This window comes from Bos javanicus, chromosome 2 (assembly GCF_032452875.1).
Source record: "Bos javanicus breed banteng chromosome 2, ARS-OSU_banteng_1.0, whole genome shotgun sequence".
Taxonomy (NCBI): domain Eukaryota; kingdom Metazoa; phylum Chordata; class Mammalia; order Artiodactyla; family Bovidae; genus Bos; species Bos javanicus.
The window spans coordinates 48317035-48332353 of NC_083869.1; the positions used below are offsets into that span (position 1 = coordinate 48317035).

A 15319-nucleotide genomic window follows, 5' to 3' on the forward strand; every position below is an offset into this window, starting at 1 on the left:
TATTTTTATGAAATAATGACATCATCTTTTTTTAGTGTAAAATGTCCTCTCTTTTATCAATTGATGATGACAAAAGATAAAAATCATTTTTTCCCAGTGTTCTTTGCAAAATATAAAATAGTCAATAACATGCATTTAAAATTTTCTGGTCCGTGAAATTTAAAGTCAAGGAATCAGTGATGTATTATTTATTATTATGCATACATGTAATTATGTATTATTGTTATGTATTATTATTTTTACCCACGTCATATAACCCAATCATGAGGGCATTAAAAGATATGAATGAATCCTTTTTTTTTTTTTAAGGGAGGGATGGTATATTAAGTTTATAAGGTACCAAAGGATTGAATTCTTTGGAAAAGTTAAGTCTTAAAATAATCAGCTCAGAAGTTTGGTCCTAGACTTCCTGCACAATCTCCCATCTCAGCAATACTCCACAAAAATGCCTTCCTTCCAAAATACACATGCTGTCAACTTTCTAGAACTATGACTATTGACTAAATTCTTAAATCATTAGTCAATACTGCCAAAATTTGTTGTGCTGTGTTCTTGGAGGCCAACAGCATACACTGGGAAAAAAGAAATCTGAGAATCAGGTGATCAAATAATTTGCATAATTTGAAAGATGAAGCAATGATTATACAAAATCATTTGGCTTTGTAAGGAAATAACACCTTTTGGTCAAACTGTTTTGAAAACACCTTTCCTAGCCTCAGTTTCTGAGAATAAAATATGGATGTTCTTTTCCTCTCTAGCCTTCCTTACAGGCTTCCATTGCTGAGATCTCTGTGTAAACTTCGATTAACTGTAGCCCATCAGGCCCCTCTGTCCATGGGTTTCCCAAGCAAGAATACTAGAGTGGGTTGCTATTTCCTTCTCCAAGGATCTTTCCAACCCAGGGATGAAACCCAGGTCTCCTGCAATGCAGGCAGATTCTTTACCATTTGAGCCACTAGGGAAACCCTAAATTAAAGCTAGTAAGTTAATAATATTAAGAACTCCCTAAAAGAATGAGGCCTATTAAAATGTGTTAGATTCTCCTTTGATTAGTTTTAAAAATAGAGTCCTATAACATCTGAATTGTTTTAGATGAACTCCTTGATCTAAACTACCATATGAAAATATCTTCCTTAGCAACTTTAAAACTTACTCAAGACAGTTATTCTTGTATTAGATGCCAATCTAATAACCACCACAATAATTTTAGACCAACTGATTCCAGATCAGCCATCTAAGAAAATATGGGACAGGATTATTTTTCCTTAAGAGTTTATAGTTATCATCCTTACCTGTCCATGAGTATCACCTGCAGACTTGCCAGCCTCAAACTTTAACGCCAACCCAAAGTCAGCAATGCAGGCTGTCAGATTGTTTTTCAACAGCACATTTTTACTTTTGATGTCCCTTGCAAATAGAAAGATAGACAAAGTATTCAAATTCAGTTTAAACAGTATCTTTTAAATTTTTTGACTCTGACTAGGAAAAGAGACTATGTATGCTATAAAAAAAGTTAATTATTCAAAGTATGAAATACAGAAAAAGGGAGAGGGAAAAAAGCTTAAGTAAAGTCTCCATATAGCTTGAAGCACAACGGTACAGTGACCAAGTCCTATCCACCACAGGGACAATAGGAAGGAATTCTCCCCATAAAGCCTTTTATAAAGAGCTGCCATTCCAAAGATACTGTCCAGCTTTCATTTTATCTATGTCACTCCAATCTACCAATCAAAAAAATGTTTTTTAAGATGATAAGCATATTTCAGTTTAAAGTTAGAAACTCTCACTGAAACTTCAGTTTAAAAACCAAAATGAAAAAATTTTCAAATAATAGCAGGATTGGAGTCTTTTTGCCTATTGGCAGAGGCCTACATTTTAAAATAGTCCCTTATTTTAATGGTTCTTATTATAGTCATCAACCTGGCTGTACAAAAAGCATCCGTAGGAATGTTTACCAGATAAAAAATTTTCACCATAACATACATGCTCCAGCTGGATCCTGGTGTTCCGAAAAGAGTAACCATTTTAAGGCAATCAGATCTCCTCCTCTACACTCTAGCCTCAACTAGTTCATGCCAGAGGTAACTATACCCCAGGCAAACACATCTATGTCGTAAGCAATGGTTAAATTTATGTGTGCAGAGAGACCCACAAATGATACAATATCCAGTTTTAGACTCAATCGATTTTTAGGTACCCTATTTAAAGTAACCTTTGGGGTTCACAAGGATTATTTCCCATAGGACTATGTGAGGCAAGCAAAAATTCAGGAAGAGGCAGTTAGACAGTATGCAGGAAGATGAAGGGGAGCAACTTCAGAGGTGGAAGTCATTTAAGGTTTTCAAAATTGGAATTGAAATAAAAGTAATGCTTCCCTGCAACCTAAAACACCACCAGCACTTGATTAAGTATTAGTTCCAAGAATCAGTTAATTTAAAACAACCATCTTTAAACTGAAAAGATGATAAACTGATCCCAGGTTCAAGGAAGTTAAATTATAGTGGCAAACTGAATCCCATGTCTAAAGGGAACTAATGTTTTCCCTTTAAGGATCTGACCGTTATTGGGTCCAAGTACTATTTCTTCACTGAAAAAGGAAATTTAGGCAACCCAATTATTCAAATCATGCCTCCCATCACCTGCACTTCGGTAATGATCACTTGGTCATTCAAAACACAACAAAAATATATTCGAAAATCTCTCCTTAATTACATCCTCTTATACATATTTATAATCATCTTTGAAGTAAATCATGTTTTGAGGCAAAATAAATTTCTCCTTTGAGATAAATACACTTTCATTCTTAACTATGTTTTAGGAAATAAGACAAATTGAAACATAAGTCAATCATTAACCTTTGATAATGATGTTAATATATATATCATCCGAAATACTTCCTGGCCAATCTCAAAGCTAATTTGAAAAACAAATAAAAATCAAATGCCTCCAACAGCATGATTAAATAACTAGGGGAAAAATTTTGCCCAATGGTTTGAAAGTTGAAATAATAAACAAATACTGAATTATTGGGGAAAATAATATAAATTCAGCTCTACCTGTGAGATATGGCGGGTTTGTGGCCATCTTTTAGGCCAGGTATATCCTCATGTAAATATGCCAATCCTCTAGCCATGGTTTCTGCAATATGACACAATTCATTCCAAGAGACCACATTAGCCTTAAGAAAGTCTGATAGTGAACCCTAAAGAAAGGGGGAAAAAAAAACAACTTATGTTCTTGATAAAAGCCATGTGTATATGGAGACTTTCCTTTTTACTTTTAAGAGGTTATGGAAGCCAACATATCTTTCCTTTCAGTGAATAATATCCAAAGTCCATTTCTTTCTGAATGGTTTTAAGTTTCACGTTAATAAACATTTGAAAGGAATACCACTAATCTTTCAAGGTTTGCTATAAGCATAGTCAGTTAATTTCTCATTTAGAAGATGAAATTTAAAAGAAAAAAAAGATTATTGGAAATCTAAAATTCTAGAAAATATTTTAGAAGTTAAAATATACTATTGAGATGTTATATCATAGGACTAGGAGAACAAAAAATTAAAACATATAAACAACTAACCTAAAGGATCTTCCTCTGGAGATCACTGACAACCTTTTGGTCAAGAATCAGAGAAATAAAAGAACCACTTTTTTCTGACAATGATGAAACTGATTGGCAAAAATAACCCAATTTCCTACTTCATTAATGTATACTTTCATACTAACTCTGAAAGTAGAAAAATTGAGGAAAAATAGCAAATGTGTTTTGGTGGTAACTACCCTACAAATTAGTGACAAATCAAAGATCAGATAAATTCCCTGACATTACTTCTGTCACTAAGCGACACTGATTAAAGAATTTTAAGAAACAAAATTCAAGTTGAAAAATGGCCTGTGTAATAAAGGTGGATGGTAAATGGCGAATGAAAATTATTAAGCATTGGCTATAACCCTGATGCTGGGAGGGATTTGGGGCAAGAGGAGAAGGGGACGACAGAGGATGAGATGGCTGGATGGCATCACCGACTCGATGCACATGAGCTTGGGTGAACTCCGGGAACTGGTAATGGACAGGGAGGGCTGGCGTGCTGCGATTCATGGGGTCGCAAAGAGTCGGACATGACTGAGCAACTGAACTGAAGTGAACTGATACTAAAATAATTATTTGTAAGAGAAGTAACTGCAGCACAAGAAATCAGGGACAAAAGACTAGTATTATATAAGTAGAGGGTTAGGCGAAAAAGTTGTCATCTTTGTTTTTCTATTAATATAAATTACTTTTAAAACAGGTTTTTATTTATAAAGATACACCCTGTTCCCAGAAAAGTAAGTGAGGGTTTTGTAGCCAACATTAGGAAAGTAAGCCAACCCTGACCTTACTGAGTTAAAATGGGGAGTACTGATATTTCTACCTTTTCATGAAATGCTGTGATTAGCCAAAGATCCACATCAACACTGGTGCCTCGTTTCTCTGCACCAATGAACTGCAGTATGTTCTCATGCTTCATTCCAGGCAAACTATAGACTTCATATTCATTCTGCCATGACTGTTTATCCTAGAGTTAAAAAGAAAGAAAAATAAGAATACAAAGAACACAGGCAAATAAACCATATCTAAGAGATTACTCCAGTAAGTTCTAAGACGATTTTTTTTAAAGACTAAGTATTAAAAGATTCTTTGGTTTTCTTTTGTCCTATTTTTTAATAAAAGAAAACTCTGACAACAAGTAACAGCTCCATACTAAATGCCTGCCCTCCGCCATTCCCTCAAACATACTTTTTTATGTTTCTAATTTGTAAATGTAGGAGTTATTGGAAATGCTGCACTTCTGAATCTTAAAAATGGCAACATGTTCCCTACACAAGTTAATAACTACAGTGTAATTTCATCATGGTGTGAAGTTACCTATGTTACTATTAAGAATAATCTCTCTGAGACATGAAATTCAGGGAGAATGACTTCATCTAAATAGAAAATAAATTTTTTTCGAAGACTAACAGTATGTCAGACATTCTTAACAAAATGTTTAGAATACCCTGCAGAGTTGATAAGAAAGCAATGGGGTATAAATATGCAATACAATAATTTGAAACACCACAGACTCACTTGTGCCTGCAAAGTGATCCATGCCTCTTATGTGTTGTGTCTACTTACAAAGGATTAGTTTCTTTTCACAATGGGAGAATAATGAAAGACGGAGGCATAATGGGTACGAACCCTCTGGATCCAAACTATCTAAGAATCTCTGGCACATTACGTAATCATTCAGTTTCCTCATTAGTAAAACAGGGACTGTGGTGTCTGCCTCACAGGGTTGTTGTGTTATACGTGAAGTGTGTGTTGTATTATACGTATGGGTAATACATGGATACGTATCAGTGTGTACTTACATATGTAAAGTACCTCTATCTGACACAATAGAACCATTCAATAAAATGTTAGCTATGGTCATTGTTGTTGTTACATTTATGTTAATCCAAATGCGTCCTCACATGAAATAAGAACACTCATTGGCCCAATAGACTTCTCCTCTGAGAACTAAACTACATTTAACAGTATCTGCCTTGCTACCAAAAAAAAAAAAGTAATAAACTTCCTCACAGACTCTGAGAAACAGGCTTTCAAGGAGGTAAGACGGCAGAAGTCTAGGTATATTAGACGAAGAAACTGAATTATTTTGGTATAAGGAAGGTCTACAACAAAGGTGCAAGGGAGTGATGAAACCTGCATCAAAACACCCAGCCAGGATCCCAACACCATGCATGGTATTAGCCACAGGTGTAGAGAAACAGACAACAGGAACAAAGGAATCATCACAGATCTACACCACGAATGGAGCAAAACTAAAGGGTAACTCAGAGGTGTGTGAGACCAGGGTTTTATGAGGTTGGCCTCTAAAACAAAAACAAGTCAACAGTAAACCAATTATTTGGAGTCAGCTGACTGCCTCTGAAAATTCACTGAACAAAAAAAAAAAAAAAAGAAAGAAAGAAAATTCACTGAACAAAATGAAACAATTACATCAATACTCAAAAGTAGAACAAAATCCAATCAGTCTAGTAATATTGATATATCTCCAAACAGCAATTCTAAAACAAAGCACACTACTTTTTCATTATTCTGTTTGCTTTTTCTGGTAATGTCAATGGGACATTAAAAATTAACCACTCAAACAATGAATTTTTAATTTTTAATTAGAATCATCTCTGCATTTCTGTACAACTTTTATTGGCAAAAATATGTGCATATACTGAAATTCCACCGCTCCAAACAAACATGACTGTTGTATGATTAATTTCTCAGATGAGAAGACAGACATAAAAGGGCTAACCATTTTCCCCAGTAGCACAAAACCACCCTGAAACATATGGCTTGTGTTTTCAGACTGTTTCTGATTTACAATGACCTAACCAGCTGCATCTTTTAACAAATATATGCATATCAGAAAACTGCAATGAACATACCTGTATTGGAAATATTTTCACAGCCACATATTCATTGAGTAACTGGGCTTTCCACACACAACCAAATCTTCCTCTTGCTTTCACTTCTAGTAACTGTAATGGCTTCAAACCTAGTAATGGAGAAGGTGGGGGTGGTCCTGGGTCCTACAAACAATAATAGTATTATTTTAAAAAGCAGCACATGATACATATCACTTCTAAACATCAGAAAAAAGTGAGTATACTAAGGAATCAATTGACAAAAATGGTAAACACATACAAATGACATTAACTTCAACCTTGCCAAAACAGAGTTCTCAAGCATTACTAATTATCTATAGGGATCACAAAGCAAGGAGCTTGAATTTCATTTTCATAATAACATTCAACACTATTACTCTGTGTGTGTGTGTGATCACTACATATATATAGCAATCAGGAGAAAATTTCTTTTTGATCCAGTCTCATTAATTCTAAGATTTTCTGTGACCTTCCAGGATACTACTAATAGTATCTCAATTTTATCCAGTTGATACTTCTTTATGGAGTAAGGATTTGAAAAGTAACAAAACAGCAAATTATGGCTATGCATCAAAAACCCACTCCTCAAAATCCATTACTTTCCCCAATGAGTGTTTAGCTTCAACTCTTTTTCACTAATATCAGAAATACCCACGGCTATTTTCAAATACATTACAAGTAAGTATTTCAAATACAAAGCACATATAAAAATATGTAAGTTAGTATTGCTATAACCAAACTACTCTGTTCATTCTAATTTTTCCACCCAGTAACACTTCATCCTTTTGCTTATAATTATTTCCCAGAATTGACTGAGATAGTATTCTGGGACTTAATGGCAAAGAAAATACAAATTATAATTCAGAAAATAAGTGGTCACATTAGATGATACGCTATGGTAAATGAAAGAGAAGTATACTGCTATAGTTATTTTTTAAATGGAGCAAATACATAAATAGGAGTACAGCATCACCAGGGAATCCTCCTATACAAAGTGAAGTGCCAACCCTTTGCAGAAAGCATTGTATTAGTTTAATATCTGCAAATAAAGCATGAGGAAGGAAGCCTTTTGGAAAGCTTCAAGAGATGTTTGAAGGCCTGGGTAATGAATACTGTAAGAAGTAACTAAAATTTCTGTAGCAACAGACTTTATGGCACTGGGTGGAGCCTAAGACACTTATAAATTATATGTCACCCCCTTCATCAATGCATGTCTTTCTGCCTTTACTCTCCCTTTAAAAACAAAACAAAACTCGTCTTCTAATGCCTCAAGACAGTTAGTGCTCCCTTTAGGCATTAATCAGCCCAAGTGCCACTCAAGATTTTTTAAAAGTTGACATCTACGTTAGAAAGATTCTCAGCAATAGAAACATTGCAAAGTATTAAAGAGAAAACATAATGTAATTTCTTCTTCTGAAGTAGACAATCTTTCTAAAAATCCTTTGTGAATTCCTATTTTAAAACAGTATGATAAACCAGAAGACTTCCTGTGACCCATTCTAACATAATTTTTAAATGTCTACAGAAGTTGTGTTTCCCTCACACATTCAAAATATTAAAGGTTAGTAGAGGTAAAGATTGTTTTAGTTAACAAAGTGATAAGTCAAGGAAGTCAAATGTAACCCTTAGAAGTATGGCCCCTCAGTGGGACGGGAAACAAGACTGTGACATTTACCAGTATTAAACCCTCCCTCCTTCCCTCATCCCCTGACTGATCAAGTAGGTTTGTAATAAGAGATCCCACTGATAGGGACATAGGACTTCTGTGAACGTGGAGACAGAGGGCAAAAAGCTGAAAACCACTCTTCTAAAGGCAAAGGAAACCACTCGGTCCTCAAAATTCAAGAATTATTGGATAACTGCATAAAAGAATAATTAGGCTAACTAGAAAGAAAAAGTTCAATTTGAAAAACTTTATAACTACAAAGTTAAAATCAATGATTCCCTCATCTTTTAAAGAAAAGTTAGAAAAGTTGAGTTTTCAAAGCAGGGATGCCAAAATTAAACCATGCAGCTGAGGGCTGAAAGCTGAAGAGGGAAAATAACCAAGTAGAAAGTAAAATGGTACTATACGTGCACACTAAGATTTGTAATAACTTTTATAAACTGACTGATAATGTCTCTTACCCATTCTCTATTCTTAAGAGTACCAACCGTGTGGATACGATCCAGTCTATACATCAGGATTTAGATGACTTAATCCACATCTCAAATTAAGAATATATTAACTGTTCAAAATAAGATTTTAATGTAATATTAAACTTAATTTTAAGAAACAAAAATTTCCAATGCCTATGTTTACAAAAAAAAAAAAAAAATCACTGGATGTTTTCCAAATGTACAGATAAACTTTAAAAAGTTCTTGTTAGTTTTCAAGACTCTACTTACAAAGTTTTGAAGCTACCATTATTTCGGTAAGAAATCTTAGATCACTCTCTTAATGATTATTACCATTATGGTCAACATTATATATTAACAGCCTGAAATACGCTTTGTCAAAATTACCTTAAGAAGCTTAAACTGACAAGAACACAGGCCAATTTTCAAAGGGTGAGAAAAAGGTCTAAAAAGTCAGCACCTACAAAATGTCAGAACTTTTAGAAATATGTGTTTTTCAACAATATTCTATAATTCTTGGAAAGGTCAGGTTTAAAAATGAGAACTCTGTAAGATTATAACTATAAAATCTGTAATACCAATCAATATATCTTTTTGCTTTTCTAGTAAAAGATTATTAGAATATTCTTCTAATTCATACTTTTTAGCTCTTCATTACATTTACAGGAAGCTTTAACAGCTTCTCTTACATCTAGCTTTTATTTATCCTATAATCTAAGAATATTAAAAATGATTTTCAGTTTATTAGCATCATTTTACTAATTTATAAAAAACTCAACACTTGATTCTAGGAAGAAAGATTTATACCTTTAAAATACATGAACACCTCGGGAGACAAATTCAAACTTAAACTTCATAATGACAACATTCTAATGTTATCCATAAAACATGCCCTTGCCCTGCTACAGAGAAAAACCACTTCTAGAGGGACAACTATAAGGACTACAGAATTCTTGAAAACGCCCTAAGTTCCAGCTCTCTTGCAGTACCCATGCTATTTTGCCCAGTGAAAAAGATACACGTTAGAACATGGCTCTGATCACATCTCTTCTTTACCCCATTTGTATGTGAAAATTATGGCAGCAGAAGAAACCATGCTGAGAAATCGCACGGAAACAACAGTGGCCACCATCCCAGTACCACTACCCAGCATCATCCCTACAGCCAAGAATGGATACAAGATTAGAAGCGAGGAGGAGCTGTAAAGCTGTCTGCAACCATTTTACTCATTCTGAGTTCTCCACATGAAAGGCCAATTCTAATCTAAATAAAAGCCTTAAAACTCCCAGACAGCAAAAGAGCAAGTTATAATTCCTCTGGCCAGTCCATTTACTAAAGATGCCAAAGATGAAATAAACTACCTGAAAATACAGATTTCACATTAAAAGATAATGGGTTCAATGAGAAAGTCAGCACCTGTTAAAAATGAGCACATGCTGACATTAATGACATACTATAAAAATTAACCAATCCAAGGTTTTAAGGCTAAAAATTTAGCCATCAGGTGTTAACTTATCAACTAAAACCATCGTTTCCACATTTCACCTTAGATAAGTATAAACATTGTTAACAATTCTTTAAAACCGAAAACTAATGCTATGATAAAATAAATATTTTTAATATTGTAAGTGGAAAAAACTATAACATAAATTTATAAACTATAAAGGATGCACAATAAAGCAACAACAACAAAATCTAAGAACAAAATGTTTAGTATGCATCCACAAAGTTCCACAGCCATAAAACAAACATCAGTGCATCTTACCTCTATCATTATATGAAAGGCGTGCTTGTGAAGAAAAAACACAGGCAAAAGACATTACGATTTATATCCAGAATGAAATGAAAAATGACACATTAGTTACAAAAGTGAAGGAAGGAGAATAAGGATTTCGTTTTTTCAAAGTTGGCAATGATCCAATGTATCATATTTTTAAAATGAGAACTAAGAACACTTTCCTTATGAACAGAGGAAAGTAATATATATATTTTTTTAATTTTGGACATTATCAGATAAGAAGTATTATATAGATGACTCTAGTATGATCCCAAGTTACTTGATCCAACAGACTTCAAGCCAGCAAATAAACTAAACCGAAAGTCTTAAATAATTTTTGCATTTTTCTAAGAAGCTGTAGGGTCTAAACTTTAAAAGTGAAAAAAAAACAAACAAACAACAATTTAATTAAGAAGCTATGGGTTGGAATTGAATTGTGGACACCAGAGGGCAGTATTGCCTTTAACAAAAACTGGACGAGCAGCACAAGAAATTTTTATATAGCTAGACTTGAGTTTCTCAGACAGTTGTCTTCAGAATCTACAATCTCCAAGTTGCTGAACTACTGCATTCTCCCTTCAAGGCAGATAGAAAAATCCTTACAGTGACACAGAAAAACATTTCTGGTGCCTGTGTGGGTGTGTACAACATAAATAATACAACTAGGGTAAGAAAGTAAGATAGGAGAAGAGGAAGATCAGAACTGAGCAGATCACAGGGACAGACCAGGCCACCGTTAACTACTGACCCAGCCACAAGCAGGGTAAGGAAGTCAAGTACTGGTGGCCCTGGGAAGAAACCCACGCATTCTTTTCAGATGCAGGACACTCAGATACGGAACAAGATTCAAGAGTCTCATTTTCCTAGTCATCCCAAAATAAGTAAGGCCCCAATTTAAAATCAAGAGAAATACTGTCACGAGTGTAAAGAAAGGCTTCAAATCCCTCCAATCACTGATTATACTTTCCCAGTTTCCAACATTTCTACAAAAAACAACAGCACTGACACAAAAGAGTTGACAACTTGTTTATGTGTACCAGTTGCTTAACTAGTTTTTCTTGCTTCTGATTTTCTCCTGTGATAATGATTCAGAATCATTTAATAATTCACCTAAAAGGCTTAGCTAATCCCACTATCAAAACATCTCTCAGTACTGCAGAGTAAAATTTATCCCTTAAAAGGAATGCATGCCAAACAAGTAACTAGACTGTAGCTTCCCAAAGCTTAGACATCTCTCAGTTTTTGTTTCTATACCAGTACTTTCAGAGACAAAGATGTCACTGTGCAAGCAGGTGCCATCCATGCATCTTATCAAAAAGTGTACATTTACTCAATATACCTCTCAATAAAGGAATATTAGAATAAGCTATAAGACAATCCAAGCAAAACAAGAGACACCAAGAACAGGCCTCAATAGGAATCCCCCCCCCAAAAAATTGACCAAAATACACAAACAAATGAAAAGCAACTGAACAAAATAGTCTGGATTCTCAACTTGGAAAATGAAACCTGAATACCATGCACTGCGACCGGAGGTAAGAGTGAAAACAAAATCAGCACATTAACATCAAGTAATTAGGTTGCCAGCTGAGAAAGAGACTTGCTGCTTATTCCTTAAGGGAAAAAGAAATTTAACTATTAACAAATATCAGAAAAGAATGAATAATACTTCTCTATTCATTCAACAGATCTTTACCGAGCACCTGGTTTGTGCCAGGCACTGGCTGCCCAGGCTCTCCTGACACTATACAGTGTGGGGAAGAAAAACTATCAAAGCATCTTACTAATTAAGGTATGATCATAACATAAGAGCAATAAAAAGGAATTTGGTTACCGTGAGCATCTATAAGGAGACACCTAACAAATACTAGGCAAAATGAGTAAGAAAAGATTTTCTGAGGAGAGCATCTCTGAGAAATATAACTTAAGAACTAGAGGGAGGCAGATTAGGTAGAAAAAACACAGTATTGGGACACATTCTGGATTTCTGACTCGTGTAGCTAAATGGTTACTGTCCATTTAGTGAGAACTAGGTTTGAGAGAGAAGATCATTACTCTTGTCTATTAAGTGCTTGGAGACATTTATGTGGAGATATTCAGTAGGCAGTTATATATACAGAGCCAGAATACAAAGAACTCTTTCTGGAAATATGGATTTTACATACTATAAATAAAAATATAGGAAATGTACTATAAGTCTTCTCTTACTATTTAAACCATTCCAAGATTTATATTTATACATACTTTTTAAATAACTCACTCAACAACTTCTTCGGACCATCAAGAAGAATTGAGTACTCTAAGAAAAGTATTTAAAAATCGACAAATTTGGGACTTGTCTCCTCTAATCATCTAGTAATCTTAAATTCTAAGAAATTTTACAATTGCAAATTTTAAAAAGGACTACTGCCAAGCTGACAGAAATAGAATATGTAAAGAAATAATATAGTATGTGTATCAGGACAAATGTTTCTGAGCTAGCGAAAGCAAGACATTATACATTAACAGATTTGATAATACTGACACTGTCAAATGCACAGCCATGATTCTATCCAATCAGATCTTCAAAATTTCTCTGTGATAATATCAACTCCTACTTTCCACAGTTTCTCCTCATCTAACTCTTTCCGAAAGTAAAGACAGACCAAGGTGGCTGAATGAGGATTCTGAATAAGCTCCATAAGAAGTGATTAGCTCATCAGCAAAGCCAGCACTGGGATTATAAGTCTGAAAGAGATATTGCAGCCATGCCCATTCTTCTGGCTGCTGCTTAGAAGCACCAGGTTTACTACTGTGTACAGAAGAAATTTTATTTTTATTTAGCATTTGTATTCTGCAAGTAAAGAGGAAAAGGACCATGCTATACAGTAATAATTGTGATATGGTAAAACTGATATGTTGATCTGCAAGGCAATATATATATCCACTATAAAAACTATTTTAAATTTAATTTATATACTCTAATCCCTCCCTTTATCTGACTTTAGTTTTTTATGGACCTGACCTAATAATTTATTGAAATAAGCCATTCAATTAAAATTAACTCAATGGATAATACTCAAGACATAAATGCCCAGGCTCTGCCACTCAGCAGACTGACTCTAGGCCAAGTCACTTCACTTATGTGTGCCTTGATTTTCTTATCTCTAAAATAAACGTAATAAAACAGAACCTACATCATGAGTATTGAAAGATTACCTGAGCTAATATGTATAAAGTGCTCTGTACAAGTGCTTGACAGAGTACTCAAAATGAAATTTTTCCATTATTCGAAATTAACTTCAAGTACTGACATACATGTATGTGTGTGTCTCAATACTTTCAAGTTAATTTCAAGTAAAATGATTTCAATACATCAGTTTTGACGTTGAAATCAACAACTTCAAAAAATTCCTCCTTTGGAGTACAATTTTGAGGTGGCTAGCAATTAACAGCTAACACTTACCGAGCACTTAAAATGAGCCCACCATCCCACATGTGGCTCTTCTTCCTATCACCGCAGAACTGGAATCCTTTTCTCCATCTTTGCCCAAATTTACTGACGCAACTCCCTTTTTACTTTCTTCACCCTTCCTTTCCAAGCTGCAAAGTCAAACAACCAATCAACCAACCTTTTAGCGCACCTACATGTTAACTGTGGGCTCCAAAAAGGCCAGCAAGGACTGGCCCTGAGCCACTTAATACTACGCATCAAGCACAGCACCTGGCATACCCCACACAGTGGGCACTCAAGCAACAGGTGAACAGTTCAACAAAAATAAAACCAACCAATGTGAACACCTCCCGGCCTACCTGATGCAAACAGCTTTCACTAACAAACAAATGGACTTCTTCATTTTTATTATCTCAAATTAATAGAAAAAAGTTTGACAGCAATGAAGTAGCTAGGAATGATGGATCAGATTGAGGAGGAGACTCAGGAAATAAAAAATACAGAGAAAAGCAAACTCACTTCTTTCTACCTACCATCTCCTTGGCAGACAAGGAAAAGGAGATATTAGGCACTCTGGTCTATATGCAACAGCCCCATCTGCAACTGTCAAATGGAATGGGGCTCTCCGTAGGCCAAAGGAAAACTGATCTCAAGATTTTTAAATTTAGTATGTTATTTTTAGAAATAAGGTGTTTTGATTAATTTTAATGTGCAGCTTCAACTTGTTTTAAGCTTTTGATACAGACTCCACCTCCGCCCCCAATCCCCCGACACTTTGACTTCTTCTCCCCTGCCCTTCTTTTTTGCTTTCAGCCAATCCAAGTGGATCTGTCTGTACATTTGTAAGAGAAATAACTTAAACACACCTAGAGCAACACTTTGTCAAGCTGCAGCATGTCTATGGATCATTTATGACAGTTCTCCCTACAATTAGTTTAAAAGTATACATAAAAGTTCTAATTTAGGTCATAATACAAAAATAATGAACACAGAAAGCATTTCTAGTAGCCCTGTACTACTTTTTTAGGCATGAAATGGGGGGGGGGGGGGCGGGGCGCGGGGAATATGCTCAAGAGTATACAGTAGCATTATATCACCGTATTTTAAATATCCGAAAATAATACAATTAAAAACTACTTGTGAAATGTAAGTTCTAGCCCTTAGCAGAAACCTAACACAAACTCTAAGCCAATAAAACATCAACTTTTGGTATTTCATGAGCATGCATTATGCTGCACTAAACTTCACTTAAAAACATCACTCAGTCAGAACAAGATAGACTAAAAAGTACTGAGCTGAAAAGCTATCCTCGGTATACTGTTAAATAAAAGGAAAGTAACTATAGAATAACATTATATAGTTTATAAAAAAGAAAAGTATACATTCAAACAAGTGAGATTAGAGAAAAATGTCAAAAGATACACACCAACCTAAAACTGGTTATTTCAGTAAACTGATAAAGGAAAAGGAGGAACAAATGATTCTTTTTTTGGACATACTTCTTTCTGTATAATTTGTATTGCCATA

The 15319-nt window shown here is 34.6% G+C and overlaps 1 protein-coding gene across 1 annotated transcript in view; it reads right to left on the minus strand.

Annotated features, from left to right (window-relative positions):
- Positions 1-15319, minus strand: part of ACVR2A (activin A receptor type 2A) — a 96222-nt gene that overhangs the window by 10490 nt on the left and 70413 nt on the right. Inside the window, exons 5-8 of the mRNA XM_061438460.1 lie at positions 6465-6608; positions 4412-4555; positions 3057-3202; positions 1293-1407 (exon numbers count right to left, since the gene is read on the minus strand). Of these exons, the coding sequence (XP_061294444.1) occupies positions 1293-1407; positions 3057-3202; positions 4412-4555; positions 6465-6608 (549 nt within the window). The remainder of the gene's footprint in view (positions 1-1292; positions 1408-3056; positions 3203-4411; positions 4556-6464; positions 6609-15319) is intronic.